Genomic DNA, 13,603 nt, shown 5'->3' with positions numbered 1-13,603 from the left:
TTGCCGTGTTATTTTGCCACATTTAAAACAATTTGCAAACAATGTTTACCGTGAAATGTCTACTTTTCATTTGTTTAATTAGGTTCATAAAAATATGAATTTGCACAAAAATCCTCAGTCTAATGATAAAATATCCAAAACAATCGCTATGATATTTAGTGGCTGAATATATACAGACATCTATTTGTTAATGCGACGTTCTGTCGTAGTGTTCTGTCATTCTAGACACATAGTTACAGATTACAGATACTTTTACCTATCAAAACATTTTAGTTCTTTTCACCTATACATTGATTACGTCGGAAAAAGCTTGGTTTATTCGAAATAGCAAATATACTGATTCTCGTTTTTCCTCTTCCATCTTTTTTTTCAAGTTTTAAAAGTCACAGATGTTTGATTTATAGCAGTATTAAATCTCATACACCAATCGATTTCTATAGGAAGGTATTAAACTATACCTGTGTCGTAAAACGACTAATTTGAAAGATACTTTTACTTTAATCGCGTAACGTGTGTGCAACATATGAAGAATATGAACATAGGAATATGCTCGTCATTTGCAACAATGCTCGTTATTTGAAACCAACTTGAACATTCATTGCAATATTCAAGAGCATAGGTTATCAATTTTTAAAAACGAAACATAATATCGCTGCATTGTGTATTCACCACATAATAACATAGAATACCCATAATAAGCAGGAAAAAGTGGAGGACAATATGGCATTTGGTTATATTATTTACAGAATGTACAGCTGGACAAATTGTACGAGACTTGAAAACATTAATTAAAGCCATAAATTATTTTCATATTATCTATTTTTCTTGACTCGATATGACTTTATTTTGTATATTATTCTCATTTCAATAAAAGTCGCAATATTCGCGTGTTTACACACTGAACAAAAAATTAGTCGAACACATCGCACTTGACAGGTCTAGCATGTTTAAAATGTTGAATTATAATATTCATAAATCAATTCTACTTTACATACGTTACACGATTGATTTTTAAAAGATAAGTCAGAATTGATCATCTTCCCGATTCCTCGCTTCTTACTTCGTGGCTTCTAATCTGCAAAATCCTTCTAAATTAGACTCTAAGAAAACTGTTGTTGCTTTGTCATCGACCCCTTGCACGCGACCTACAACACTGGACACTTGCAATTTGTTCCTGATATAAACGTTGTATATAACGTTCCTGATATAAACTTCCGATCTAATGATCTACCTACTGTATGGATTTAAAGTAAATTTTGCGCATTAGACATTCCTGGTGACGTTCTCCGTGTATGAACAGATGAAAGCTATGAATATACATCTGACGGTCATAGGTCATTGGATACCTCAACATCAGTCACGATGCTATGAAATAAACAGTACGTCAGGCCATTTAAAGAAATTAACATGATCTTTTAAAAAACACTACAGCAGACAGATCGGATTTACCTCGGATAGTAGAAAACTCGGGAAATACGGAAAAATGGATTAGCATTCATAGATCGAACCAGGATCGTCCCGCTTGCTTTCCCAATTGAACTATCCAGAACGTCGACCAATAGTTTCTGCCAAATTCTTATGTGGCACTAGGCGGACGTCTAGAAATAAAATCATAGAAAACATTTTAACAATATGATACTGTACTTATGTTTAATGATGGTTTGATTAAGCGCTTTCACAATACCTGACTATTTTATCCCTTTGTAGTCTTCGTGTTAAAATTTCGAAAGGAGATAAGATTATGATAAAGTTCAAAGAATCACGGATAATACGGAATTTCGGTTAAAGGGGATAACGTAGACCACCATCATTTCACTCAACACCTTGTATATTAACGAAAAGCTATAAAATATCATGATACTGCAAATTGCAGTGCTATAAAATTAACGTCATAAACGTCATATACGTAAAATAACGGCCATGTTATGCAATTGTATAATGCGCTGATGTATATCCGGCAAACATATGACTATTCATCGTAAGATTAATGAGAAATTAATCTATTCTAACCTAACTTTGCATGACAGAAAATAAAGACAACAAAGGTCCCTAAAATATATATCATCCTGTATGTTGGGGATGTAAGATTATATTTAGTTTACGATACGGATAGCACAACTGCTATTTTGGAGAAGGTGAAATTTGCCACATTGTACATTATAAAGTCCACAACTCGGACCACGTTGATAACTTAGTTGTTATCTTAAGCGCCGACGGGTTCGCTCAGTAGCAAACGACGTAGCATAAACTTCGACACCTTACGAGAATTCGACAACAGATCATCGGATAATGTCCCTAACGGGACGTTACGCTACGCATCTTCGACCAGATACGAACAAAGCGCGCTACTTGCGAGACGCCCACGACGGTTTGATAGTCACAGGATCGGACAGACACAGATTCTCCTTAAACAGGAAACGTTAACAAAAAACCGACTTCTTAAACCGACGTCTAAAATATAAGCATCAGGCGCTTCGAGAAAGGACCGAAGGTTCAACACGCTCACGCTTACGTTTAAAGACTCTAGCTTACGTTTAAACTAAACTTTCATACTAAATACTAAATAAATAAACATACAAATCATAAGCATACTAGAAATCTTTGATCTCCTTGTATCTTGAGCGTTAATATCGTTCAAGGTTCGCAACCCTAATCGAACAGTTACAATTCAGTCGTTGAGGAACTGTTTAAGCTTATAAACTAGTCATCATGCCTATTGTCATCCAAGTAACACCTGAGCACGTGAATAAGGTCCTTGTAATGAACATGAGGAGGTTTAAACTAAAATATAATTAACGTATCTATTCTACTTTGTATCTAACAGGCTAAATAATATTTTCTTTGATTCTCTACTCTTATTTCATTTCAAATTTTAATCAATTTACTTTATAATCTACTTTACTTTATTAAGTGACTACATTACTAAACTGCTAAACTTTGATGAAAGAAATTAATAAAGAATATATTTATTACCAAACAGATTAAGATTCAATGCAAATAATATTTACTTCAATAATGAATTCAAGTGAAATATTAATAGAAATATCTTCAGGCGATTCCTTCACTAAAACACACCTTTAGAAAGGCAAAGAAACATCAAACCTTGTTTTAATTCTGATATCTGCCTATTGCGAGATGTAATTTTACACGTGAAATTTGATACATTGAACGGACAAAGTTAGACTTCGATACTTTGATATTTAACGCTTCAAATTTTACTAGAACTATACTGGATATGGAACTCGAGTGATAAAGTTTCGGCATATTATGACAAAACAGATGATAAAATTATATATCAACTTTCGTATAATAAATTACGTATACTATACATACATTACGTATAATAAATCTATTTTGTGATTTTTAATCATAGATATACATACTAATTATTAATATTAATTTATTCATATCAATTCTTATATTGTAATATTATGTCGATGTTACGATTATATATATATTAGTTATTAATACATTATCAACATTTAAAAACAAGATTTAAAAACAAGCAGGAAAACCTATCCTGAACTAGTAAATAAAACATAAATAAAGCAAGTCATAAAAAGGTACTACTTGCTGTCATAATCAGTAACCGTGGTCACTACTATGCTCGTGAATTTACCGAATGCCCAGCTGCATAAATTATAAAGTACAAATTAAATAATAAAAAAAAGAAACAAAAACTATGGTCGTAAAAAATTTTACGATCATAATCTTTGAATCTCGTGACACTTGATGGATCCATTACGAATCCGCAAGCCGTTGACCTTCGTAAGACCGTAAGAGGGGAATCGTACACTACAACTGATTGTTAGTATCTGATTTGTGAATCCGTTTACACGGATCTGCCTAGATAAATCTGTCCAGTCGTATCCGGTGGTCGTACCATCAGTAAAGCGGAGGAATAATCCTACTCGTGATGACTGCTTCTTGGCGCCTTTGCCGTTCTTATGTGGTGGTCAGACCACGACCTTTGGTTTACACTCCTCGTAAAAAAGAGAGCCCACGTGAGCTATTGTTAATTTCTCATAGACGCGTATAAAGTTTTTTGTCTGTAACGTATAATATGAAAAGATTATGAGCTCAGAATATGCGGTTCGTTGAAAATAATTAAAAATATCGCGAGGTTTAGTGTGTAACAAAAAAAAAATTGTTTTATTTTAAGAACGAAATGATGGCACATGTATAATAAGAGAATAATAATCACAATAAATTGTAACTAACAATAATTACGTATCAAACATATATACTTATTTAATAATGGGTACATCCCCCTTTATTTTCTATTACTTCTATTATATGATTTGGTATCGATTTATGTGGTTTCTGGGTATAATTTAAATTCTTTCAAAAACTCTGAACGCAAACTTCCACACATATCAACTGAAACAAGAAAAACTTGTTCGTGTGGTACAACGCAATATCCACCACTCAGCTAACTTAGATGAACTGGAATTTGAACTCTCAGATCATGGCTATGAAGTAACCAACATTAGCAATGTAAGGCATAGAATCACAAAAAACCCGCTATCCTTATTCTTTATTGACTTAAAGCAAAAACCAAATAACAAAGAAGCCTATAATATCAATCGTTTAATAAATTCGGTAGTAAACATTGTACCACCTTTTATAAAAAAAGAGATAGTTCAATGTAAAAGGTGCCAAAGGTACGGCCACACGCAGAAATATTGCAACCACGCTGCGTTAAATGTGCAGGTATTCACCCTACAGATCAGTGCACTAAATCTTTAGAAACTCCTGCGAAGTGCATCCTCCGTCAAGGAGAACATCCTGCGAACTATAAAGGTTGCACAGCCTATAAGACCTTGTACAAAAATAAGTACCCCAAACCCAGAGTTAAGGACTTAACCAACCAAACACTCAATCCACAAAAATTCACTACTCCTTCAATCTCTTATGCACAGGTAGTTCAAGGAAATCAAAGCAGAGCGAAAATTTATAGTGATCAATAACAAACTAGTGTTTCCAATTCACAAAACACGGATAACTCGTGTTTCCAACTATGGGGAACAGCGAGTAATTCCAACATATAAACTCTCCAAGGATTCTAATCAAAAACTCTAAGATCCTTAATAGATGCACCTTGGTATGTTAGCAACGAAACAATACATTGCGACCTTAAGACACCCACAGTTAAAGAAGAAATATACAAGTTCAGAAACAGATATAATATAAGAGTTAACAACCACCAAAACTCATTAGTTACCCAACTACTTGACACGACGGATCAGATCCACAAACTAAAAAGATAATACCCTTTAAATTGAAGCATTAGATTCAACTAGAATCAAACATATTATAAACTACTATAATCCAAGTTACAGTACCATGCCAAAAGAATTTACTTATAATTCTCAAAGAGAATTGATTGTAAATAGTCTACCAAAAAAAAAAAAAAAGAAAGGAAGTCGTGCACGACATCCAGACCATGATCTTTAACTCCTTAACCTACGATTTACGTTCGAGAATTTTAGGCCAAAAACGTAAACAAGCTCGCACAGCCTTCGAGCCATTCGCACGACTTGTGTGGTACATAATACGGGCTATGCCCGTAATATTTAAGTTTGGTCCGATCATCTATTACGGGATATGCCCGTGATATTTACGTTTAGCCCGATCATCGTACTACGGGCTATGCCCGTAGTTGTAGGTTATGGGGTTAATTCTCGTAAGACGGAAAACAACAGCTATCGACAACCGCATCTGCCCCGCAGTTGTTTGCTCAAGATGGGGTTGAAAGTTAAAATTGAAAAGATTATTTCTCTTACCGAGTGGTTTATGACACTTGGACAGTCAAGAGTTTTTTGGCCTAGACCCCTCTGAGGGCTAATTCAGCAGTGTCATAAATCCTTGTCCGTTTCAATGGTTTCGAACAATTACTATATAAATTGGAACTGTAAGATACGAATTGAAGATGTAGTAATTGAGAACCTTGTGAACAACGTAAAACATGGGTAAGGTATATTTCATTATTGAATCTTTAACATCTTATTTTAAAAGAAGTTGCTAGTAGTTTAGTTAAAACACAAATAATATATTAAATTATAGTGCAATATACAAAAATAATTACATTCTTGAACTTCAGGATAGGCTTTATTCTCTTGCAAGACTTGTTATTTAAAATGTTTAAGAAAAGATGTATAAGAAAAAACAAAAATAAAAGTCGCGTCCGTTTATATCACAATTGGTGGACACACTGACTCTAATTTTGTGTATGATTACTGTAATTAAATTTAATGAGAGCTCGTGAAAAAAGATATTGAAAACGATAAAACGCAGCAAACACTGACTCCACCGACCACATTTCGCGTGGTCATAGAAATTCTCTAAAAGAGAAGTTTTTAAAGGGTAGAGGTTTTCTCCTTCTTTGTACTGAGTATCAAGTGTTCGTTGAAGAAAATGTTGTTTTTATAAAATCATTGATTAATTATTACTAATTTATCACAGATAGAAGAATATCATGTTAATAATGTGGAGTATATAAAATATTATTATGCATTGTACAATACTTTCTAATATTATCAAATATCTGACAATATTTCAAAAAATTGATTTGTACAAAATATGTTCTGAATGTCCAGCATTACAGTTGGTAAACAATTAAGCAAAACTGCGCAATAAGAAAAAGATGCGATGCTTAGAATGTGTTTAAATATGCCTCTGACAGTGTTCTTTGTTGAATATCACAAAAATTCCTGAAAAAAGTAAAATGACGACATTATTATAGAAAATTGGCGAAAAAGGCAGCAAGACGTAAAATATGACAAAATCTATAAAATGCACATTAAATTAGTATTAAACAATGAAAAAAAATTGTTCGATTTATTTGAAGTAAAAGACCAATTTATACTCGCAATAAAAAGAAATTATTTCTTTAATCTAGTTTCATATTCGTATTCTTATCGCATACTTTGTCTTATTACGTATTAGTACCGTTAATTATTCGTTAAAAATGAAAATATCGATTAAATACTTGAATAAATATTAGCAATGATTCATAAGAGATAAACTTATAAATATACTTGCCTTTATTAAAATAAATCAAATGTTACTAAATCATCACGACAAGTTATCGGATTCATCATCGATCACAGCGCCCTTTCGAATTTCGTAACGTTTTCTAATCCACTCTAATGCATCCAAGTTTCCCTCGCAATGGACCAATAATATGCACAAAAGAAGACGAAAGCTTTAGAATAAATGTATAAAAAGAATAAATTATATAAAAATAAAACAATAATCAAAATCAAATTGCGTTTTGAAAGCTTATTATACGAACAAATACGGGCAAAGAACAAGAGATGATCAAATAATAGATTAGAATGCTAAAAATTATTGAATATGAATGTACATACATTAATTAAACGAAGTTAAGCGTGAAAGAATGTACGAAGTACTGGAAGAATCGATACCTGTCGCGGAGTGACATTAAAAACATCTCATCGGTTCGATTTTCGACATACAACTGCTGCATAGTTTGCCCCCCCAATTTCAATGGAAGAGGCGGGGCGTGAGGTAAGTCAACTGTGTATGAATAGGAGTCATAAGATTCCTGAAAACTGCTTACTTTTTCAATAATAAACTGAACGAATATATTATATCCGAAACAAAGAAATACATAATAGGTTAAACTGAAACATAAGTATGCGTCTATGCACGTGAAAAGTAAACACACATGTGATAATATGTTTATTTTAGACGAAGAAATTTTAAGAATTTGAAATGTAATTACCTGCACTGATTACATATTAGCAATTTAATATGTGTCATATTTAATTTAATTAAACGAAATTGATTAATAGATAGGAAGCATAAAGATGAGTATTTTTACGATCTTTTATATATGTATAATCTTCATATCTACTACAAGTTCATATAAATAGGGTGTTTGGTTACAGATTTTTCATAATTTAAGGGGTGATTTTTGATGCCGAAATAAGACGAAAATTAAGAATAAAGAAATTGCGTTTTTGGCTTTGCTTTTTAGTTATTGACAATTAAAAATCGGACAAGATATCCCTGACGCGAGCAAACCTCTTTACACGAAAGAAAGGCTATGGCCGCCTAAGCAAAGGAGTGCATAGTAATCCTTAATCCAAACGACATATGGGCTTATTTCGTAGCTTACTCCGTACAAGTCGTAGAAAAGAAAACTATGATATTCAGAGACGTAAACTTCTCATCACAAAATGTCAAATTAATATTCTATATTATTTTATATATCTGTATGTTTATGCTACATATATAAATTTACTGTACCAGTAGTAAATTTTCTTGCATAACAAGAGTAAATTCAGTAACAAAACATGTTATACATATAAATTTTATAAGTTACATCTCAACTGTTTCAACTACTTCAGTTAAAGTTGTGAAATTTATTATAAATAGTTTATAACCAATATATCCTGTAACTTATCATTTCATTAATATTTATTTATATTAAGCATATATTATATTATATCTAGCATAATATTATTTATATTAAGCTATAATTAGTAATAGCACATTATGAGTTACATTACAAATTCAAAATTAGCATACAGTAAATGATTAACTTATATTTAAGCATTTGAAGGTTATAAGATATTATTTATCAAACTGATAAAAATAGATTAGATAAATATCTATTTTCTATTTAAAAATTTTAGCTATCAAATTATTTTTATAATGTAATGTATCTTCCAATACGTATATTTCAATTACAGACTAAACGTGTTACATTCAGTAATTAGTACTTGAGTATAATAACATATTATATTACAATATATATGGTACATAGTATATAACATATTATATTTTACATTATAGTAGTAATTTGTACTATCGAATGAATTCTTTATTATGTAATAAAATGAATCAAAACAAAACAAAATAAATCCGAGATACAAGAATAATATAAAACAATTTACATTTTAAAAAACCCTTGAGGGTCAATATTGCAAAAAGTTCAATATAAACGTCACTTACGCAAACGATTATTCATCCATAGAGACATTATTTTTATGCGAAACGTTCTTATTCGTCCGTTATTAGTTCATGCCCATAGATATAGAGCGATTTTAATTTATATAATGTTTTGCAAAGAAAATTATAACTTGATCCTTTACATAATCGACGAATCGAGATTTAGAAGTAAAGAAGTAATTTAAATAATTCGGAATATATCAACAGGAGACGAGAAATTTAAAGTTAAAAACGGTCCTATAGTGAAACGAGAAATTTTGAGGTTAAGAAATAACAAAATAAAAGTACGCAGAAATGAATACTGAAGAAAATTGGCGAAGTTATACTGATAAAACATACGTGAAAATTAAACCTACGAAACAATTGGATAGTCATATTAATAAAATTGAAGATATGAAAGCCCAATTAAACGTTGGGAAATATCAGCATAGAAAACCAGGTAATTTTGTTTGAACTGTCATCTGTTTGGTAAATTGTTTATTAACATGAAATTATAAATTTTTCATAATAATGTACAGAGTGTTATAAAATGAGGGATCTAAGACTTTAAGAGCTTATGGTGCTCACTAAGAAGAATAAAAATGTTTAAAAAATATAGCTTCTAAAAGTAATCTTTTCTTTTTTTGTAAATTTTTGTATTGTAAATGTTTTTCATTGTCATTACAGGTGTGTCTCTTACACAATTTCTACGAACAGAATTAACAAGAGGCTATCAATTAGAAAATGACGAGGAAAGTTTTTCTGCAAGAAGGGAAAAACTTTATTCATTTATGAAAATTCCAAAAGAAGTTGAAAAATTTATGGCCTATGGATTTTTACAAGTATGCATATATGGAATGTTTTTTATGAGTATTAGATCAAGTTTAATATGCAGTTTGTAAAAGTGATCTAATTATTTTGTAGTATTTCACATAATCTTAATGTTTTCATGAATTTAAGATTAACGTTCTTTTATGTCATATATGTGTGTGTGTGTTAAAGATAAGTGTATAATAGAACAATTTTCTGTTGCAGTGTGCAGATTCTTTTCTATTTGTTTATACATTTTTACCACTAAGATTCATGATGGCACTATGGACAATGGTTACAAAACCCTTATGGCATTGTCTCGGGTAAATTTATATTTATATTGGTTTACATGTTCAAGATTGACAATGTCATATATATGCAATAGAATATCTAAACAAAAACATTGTCATATATACATCTAAGGAAGATATTAATATCCACAGATATCAGGAAAATAAAGTCATATGACAGTATGTAAAAAAACAAAATTGATATTGATTGAAAGTTAAAGTAATATACAAGGTGGCTCAGCTAAATGGGATCACCTAAATATCTACCTTATTTATTATGCTCATATAGCCTGGGTCAATTGCTAAGTATCACTTTTTATAGATTTATACAAATAATGAATCGTAAAAGGAACAAAAGCTATTCATAAATACTCCCAAATGTTCATTCATACCACGTTAAAATTTGATTACATATATTCTATTCTATATAAAATAAATTTATGGTCTAGAAAGAAGAAGGATTTAAGAGTTGGAGAACGATACCTAAGACCAGCGGAAATGTGTGACCTTTTAAAAGGAATCGTGGTGATTAGCTGTTGGGCAGCTACATGGAAGGTTGACACTTCGATGATGTACCATTTGGTGAAAAGTCAGTCTGTGATAAAACTCTACATATTTTATAATATGTTGGAAGTCGGTGATAAATTATTCAGTGCTTTTGGGCAAGATATAATAGATGCCCTTTTCTGGACAGCTACAGAGCCTAGATCAAAGTCACAAGCAAGATCTCAACATTTGGGCATCCTACCTCATCTATTGTTTGCTTTTACCTATGTTTGTATCCTTTTTATAAACATTGGGTGTAGGAGAGAATTTTGTACTACATTTAATATTACTTTGAAAGATTTATTAAAATCTATGGGGTTTTGATTTAGGTTTATTACTGGAGATACTAGTTTTCTATGTTTTAATGGATGTTTAAATTAAAGCACTATTACAATTACAGTATTGGAAATATTAATTGTATCACTCAAATTTTTTAAGACCTTTTAAGCTTGAAAATATCAAAATAATAATTACAATTCATATCAAACTTTATAGTGCATTATTATCACTAAAAATTGAAAATATTTAAGTTATATTATATGGAGTGTATTACATTGAGATATAAATGATTTTAATATTTTCCTATGCAATATTTACTTTCATAGTATTACACAGTATTTTGGTACTTTTCCAAGCCACAACTTTAAATGTTGCTATAAACAGTAGCAATAAAGCTCTGCTCACTATAATGATGTCTAATAATGTAAGTCATTATTAATATGTTACTCTTCATAGAGCATTTTTAAAAGAATTGAATAAAAAAAGTTATTTGTCTAAAAATAATAAGAAAGATCAAGAAACACTCATTCTACAGTGAACATAATAATGCTATTATGTGAACTTCTATTTCAGTTTGTAGAATTGAAAGGTTCTGTGTTTAAGAAATTTGACAAGAACAATCTCTTTCAACTATCTTGTGCAGACGTAAGGGAACGTTTTCATTTAATGATGCTCCTTCTTGCTGTAAATCTTCAAACAATGAAGGAATATGCATGGAAAGCCGAACGACTCGCAGTGCTTCTTCCAGATTGTATAATGCTGCTCTCTGCTGAAGTCCTCGTAGATTGGGTAAATAGATTATCATAGTTTTCAGAGATAACCATCAGAGAGAGACTTGTCTTTTTAAGGCATTTATCGAATTACTTTCTACAATAGGTTAAACACGCCTTTATAACTCGTTTCAATGAACTTCATTCAACAGTATACAGAGATTATACTATCAAAGTAGCCTATGATATGGCTCAAACTCGGCAGGAGAGCGCCTTCTCTGATCCATCAGATGTAGTAGCCCGTAGGATGGGTTTTATTCCCCTTCCTCTAGGAGTTGCAATAGGAAGAGTTCTTTGTACGACTATTACACCACCTGTTCAACCAGCCAATATAATTTTGTTGCTTCTAGCTTATTTTATTCTAGTAACATTCAAGATCTTAAATAGCTTGATAATTCTTGGCAAAGCGTGTGATATAATTTTGTCACATTCCAAAAAATCGGACAATAAAGTGACGTATAATTGTATGGAATAGTATTTGAATATGTGTAAGGCAAAAAATTTAGAACAAAATTGTAATTATGTTTTTATAACATTTTGTTCCTCTTCTTACTTGGGACTGGTAATTGATAATTATTGAACTATAAATTCAATTAAGGATTCTAGTGTTTTACAGAAAAGGATTTGATTATTATTATGTATATAAAAGATGTAGAAAGAAGTAGTTCACATTTATACTTATATAAAATATTTATATTTATTGAACCAGTGGTATTTTTTAATGTATTAAATATTAAACGTACTTTTTTTCATTAAGTAACGTTTTATGAATATTCTATTGGTTTTGCTCCACAGACAGAACTTTTAGCTAAGTTTTTACCTGTGCACCTCCGTTTAAATTTCTTCTTCATTTTATATACTGTAGAGGATAATTTATTTTCTTCGTGATTTGGAAATGTGATATTGTACACTGGTATGTTGCTGCGTTGTTTATCTCTAGTCACAGGTGATCGCAAAATGTATAAATAGTTACTAGGACCCAAGAATGTTCTGAGCGTGGTAACTTTCTAAAAGTACATGTGCAATATTCATAGAAATTAATTGATTTTAATTTTAGCGTATTTTAAAAAAATTCCCTGGATTATCATTGTAATATTTTGAAATACGTGTTCTTTTATGTAATTTGAAATATTTTATGTTTAATGTTATATTTTATGTAATCAATTTGTAAAAAAAAGAGCAACACAAACAATTCTGACTTCATTGTGATTTTCAATTTAAAATTAATAAACATAAATAAGAAAATATTTGTATGTAACTTATTTATTGATATATTTATAATAAGTAATAACAATAATTTTAAGCAAATTTATATAAATTTAATTATTTACTATAATAAAACTCTCCCTCATTTTTTTTAATAATGATATTAATCCACCATTATTTACCATCATTTAAAAGTATAGTTAAAGTAGATCTAACAATGATTCACTTTTATAAATAGGGCATAAGAACTATAACTTACTCTACCATACAACTCAAATTCTTTTAAATGATCTTGCATCTCTGTCACCCATGATAACGAGCTGTTTTCAAAATTTTCATGCCTATATAGGCATTGTATATTATTTTTTAATCTTTCGATAATCATTTTAAGTACTACGACCATATTAGCATACTCAGAGGATGCTAGAATTATATCTTTCTCTGAAAGTGGAAGATGCATTTCTCACAAGTTTTTATTACCCGTCTTCAAAATATTAAGTGATTTGATATCTAAAATAAGTAATATTTTAAATAACATATCTTGTAATTTTAATGTATGAAATTGTAACTTAGTTTCGAATTAGAAACTATATAATTCTTGAGGTAAAAGCTTTTGATACTGAAATAAATCCAAGAAAATATTGCATCTATTTATAGATTAAGGTTTATATAATGAAATTTATTTCAGATATAGTTCAATTTTATAAGAGATAGAAAATAATGTGATTTAAATTAATTTAA

At 30.4% G+C, this 13,603-nt stretch overlaps 1 protein-coding gene and 1 long non-coding RNA gene across 4 annotated transcripts; one reads left to right on the top strand and one right to left on the bottom strand.

The window, feature by feature from the left end:
• Positions 1 to 801: 801 nt before the first annotated feature.
• LOC126925651 (uncharacterized) lies at positions 802 to 9,055 on the bottom strand. 3 transcript variants are annotated; one of them, XR_007714043.1, is made up of 4 exons: positions 8,986 to 9,055; positions 1,450 to 1,598; positions 1,236 to 1,365; positions 802 to 1,145 (listed from the first exon to the last, which is right to left on the bottom strand). It is a non-coding gene; the product is annotated as an uncharacterized LOC126925651 (long non-coding RNA). The 3 variants fall into 3 exon arrangements; XR_007714041.1 differs by lacking the exon at positions 8,986 to 9,055 and adding an exon at positions 5,787 to 6,712; XR_007714042.1 differs by lacking the exon at positions 8,986 to 9,055 and adding an exon at positions 1,685 to 3,308.
• Positions 9,045 to 12,903, top strand: LOC126925640 (protein TAPT1 homolog). The gene is made up of 7 exons (XM_050741407.1): positions 9,045 to 9,421; positions 9,649 to 9,803; positions 9,997 to 10,094; positions 10,511 to 10,839; positions 11,213 to 11,310; positions 11,460 to 11,675; positions 11,763 to 12,903. The coding sequence occupies exons 1-7, from the start codon at positions 9,277 to 9,279 to the stop codon at positions 12,129 to 12,131; spliced, it is 1,410 nt and encodes a 469-aa protein (XP_050597364.1). The 5' UTR covers positions 9,045 to 9,276; the 3' UTR covers positions 12,132 to 12,903.
• The last annotated feature ends 700 nt before the right edge of the window (positions 12,904 to 13,603 follow it).

Source organism: Bombus affinis, chromosome 16 (assembly GCF_024516045.1).
Source record: "Bombus affinis isolate iyBomAffi1 chromosome 16, iyBomAffi1.2, whole genome shotgun sequence".
Classification (NCBI taxonomy): Eukaryota; Metazoa; Arthropoda; class Insecta; order Hymenoptera; family Apidae; genus Bombus; species Bombus affinis.
The sequence above is the reverse complement of the archived record's forward strand: the minus strand, read 5'-3'. Positions and strand labels throughout refer to the sequence as shown.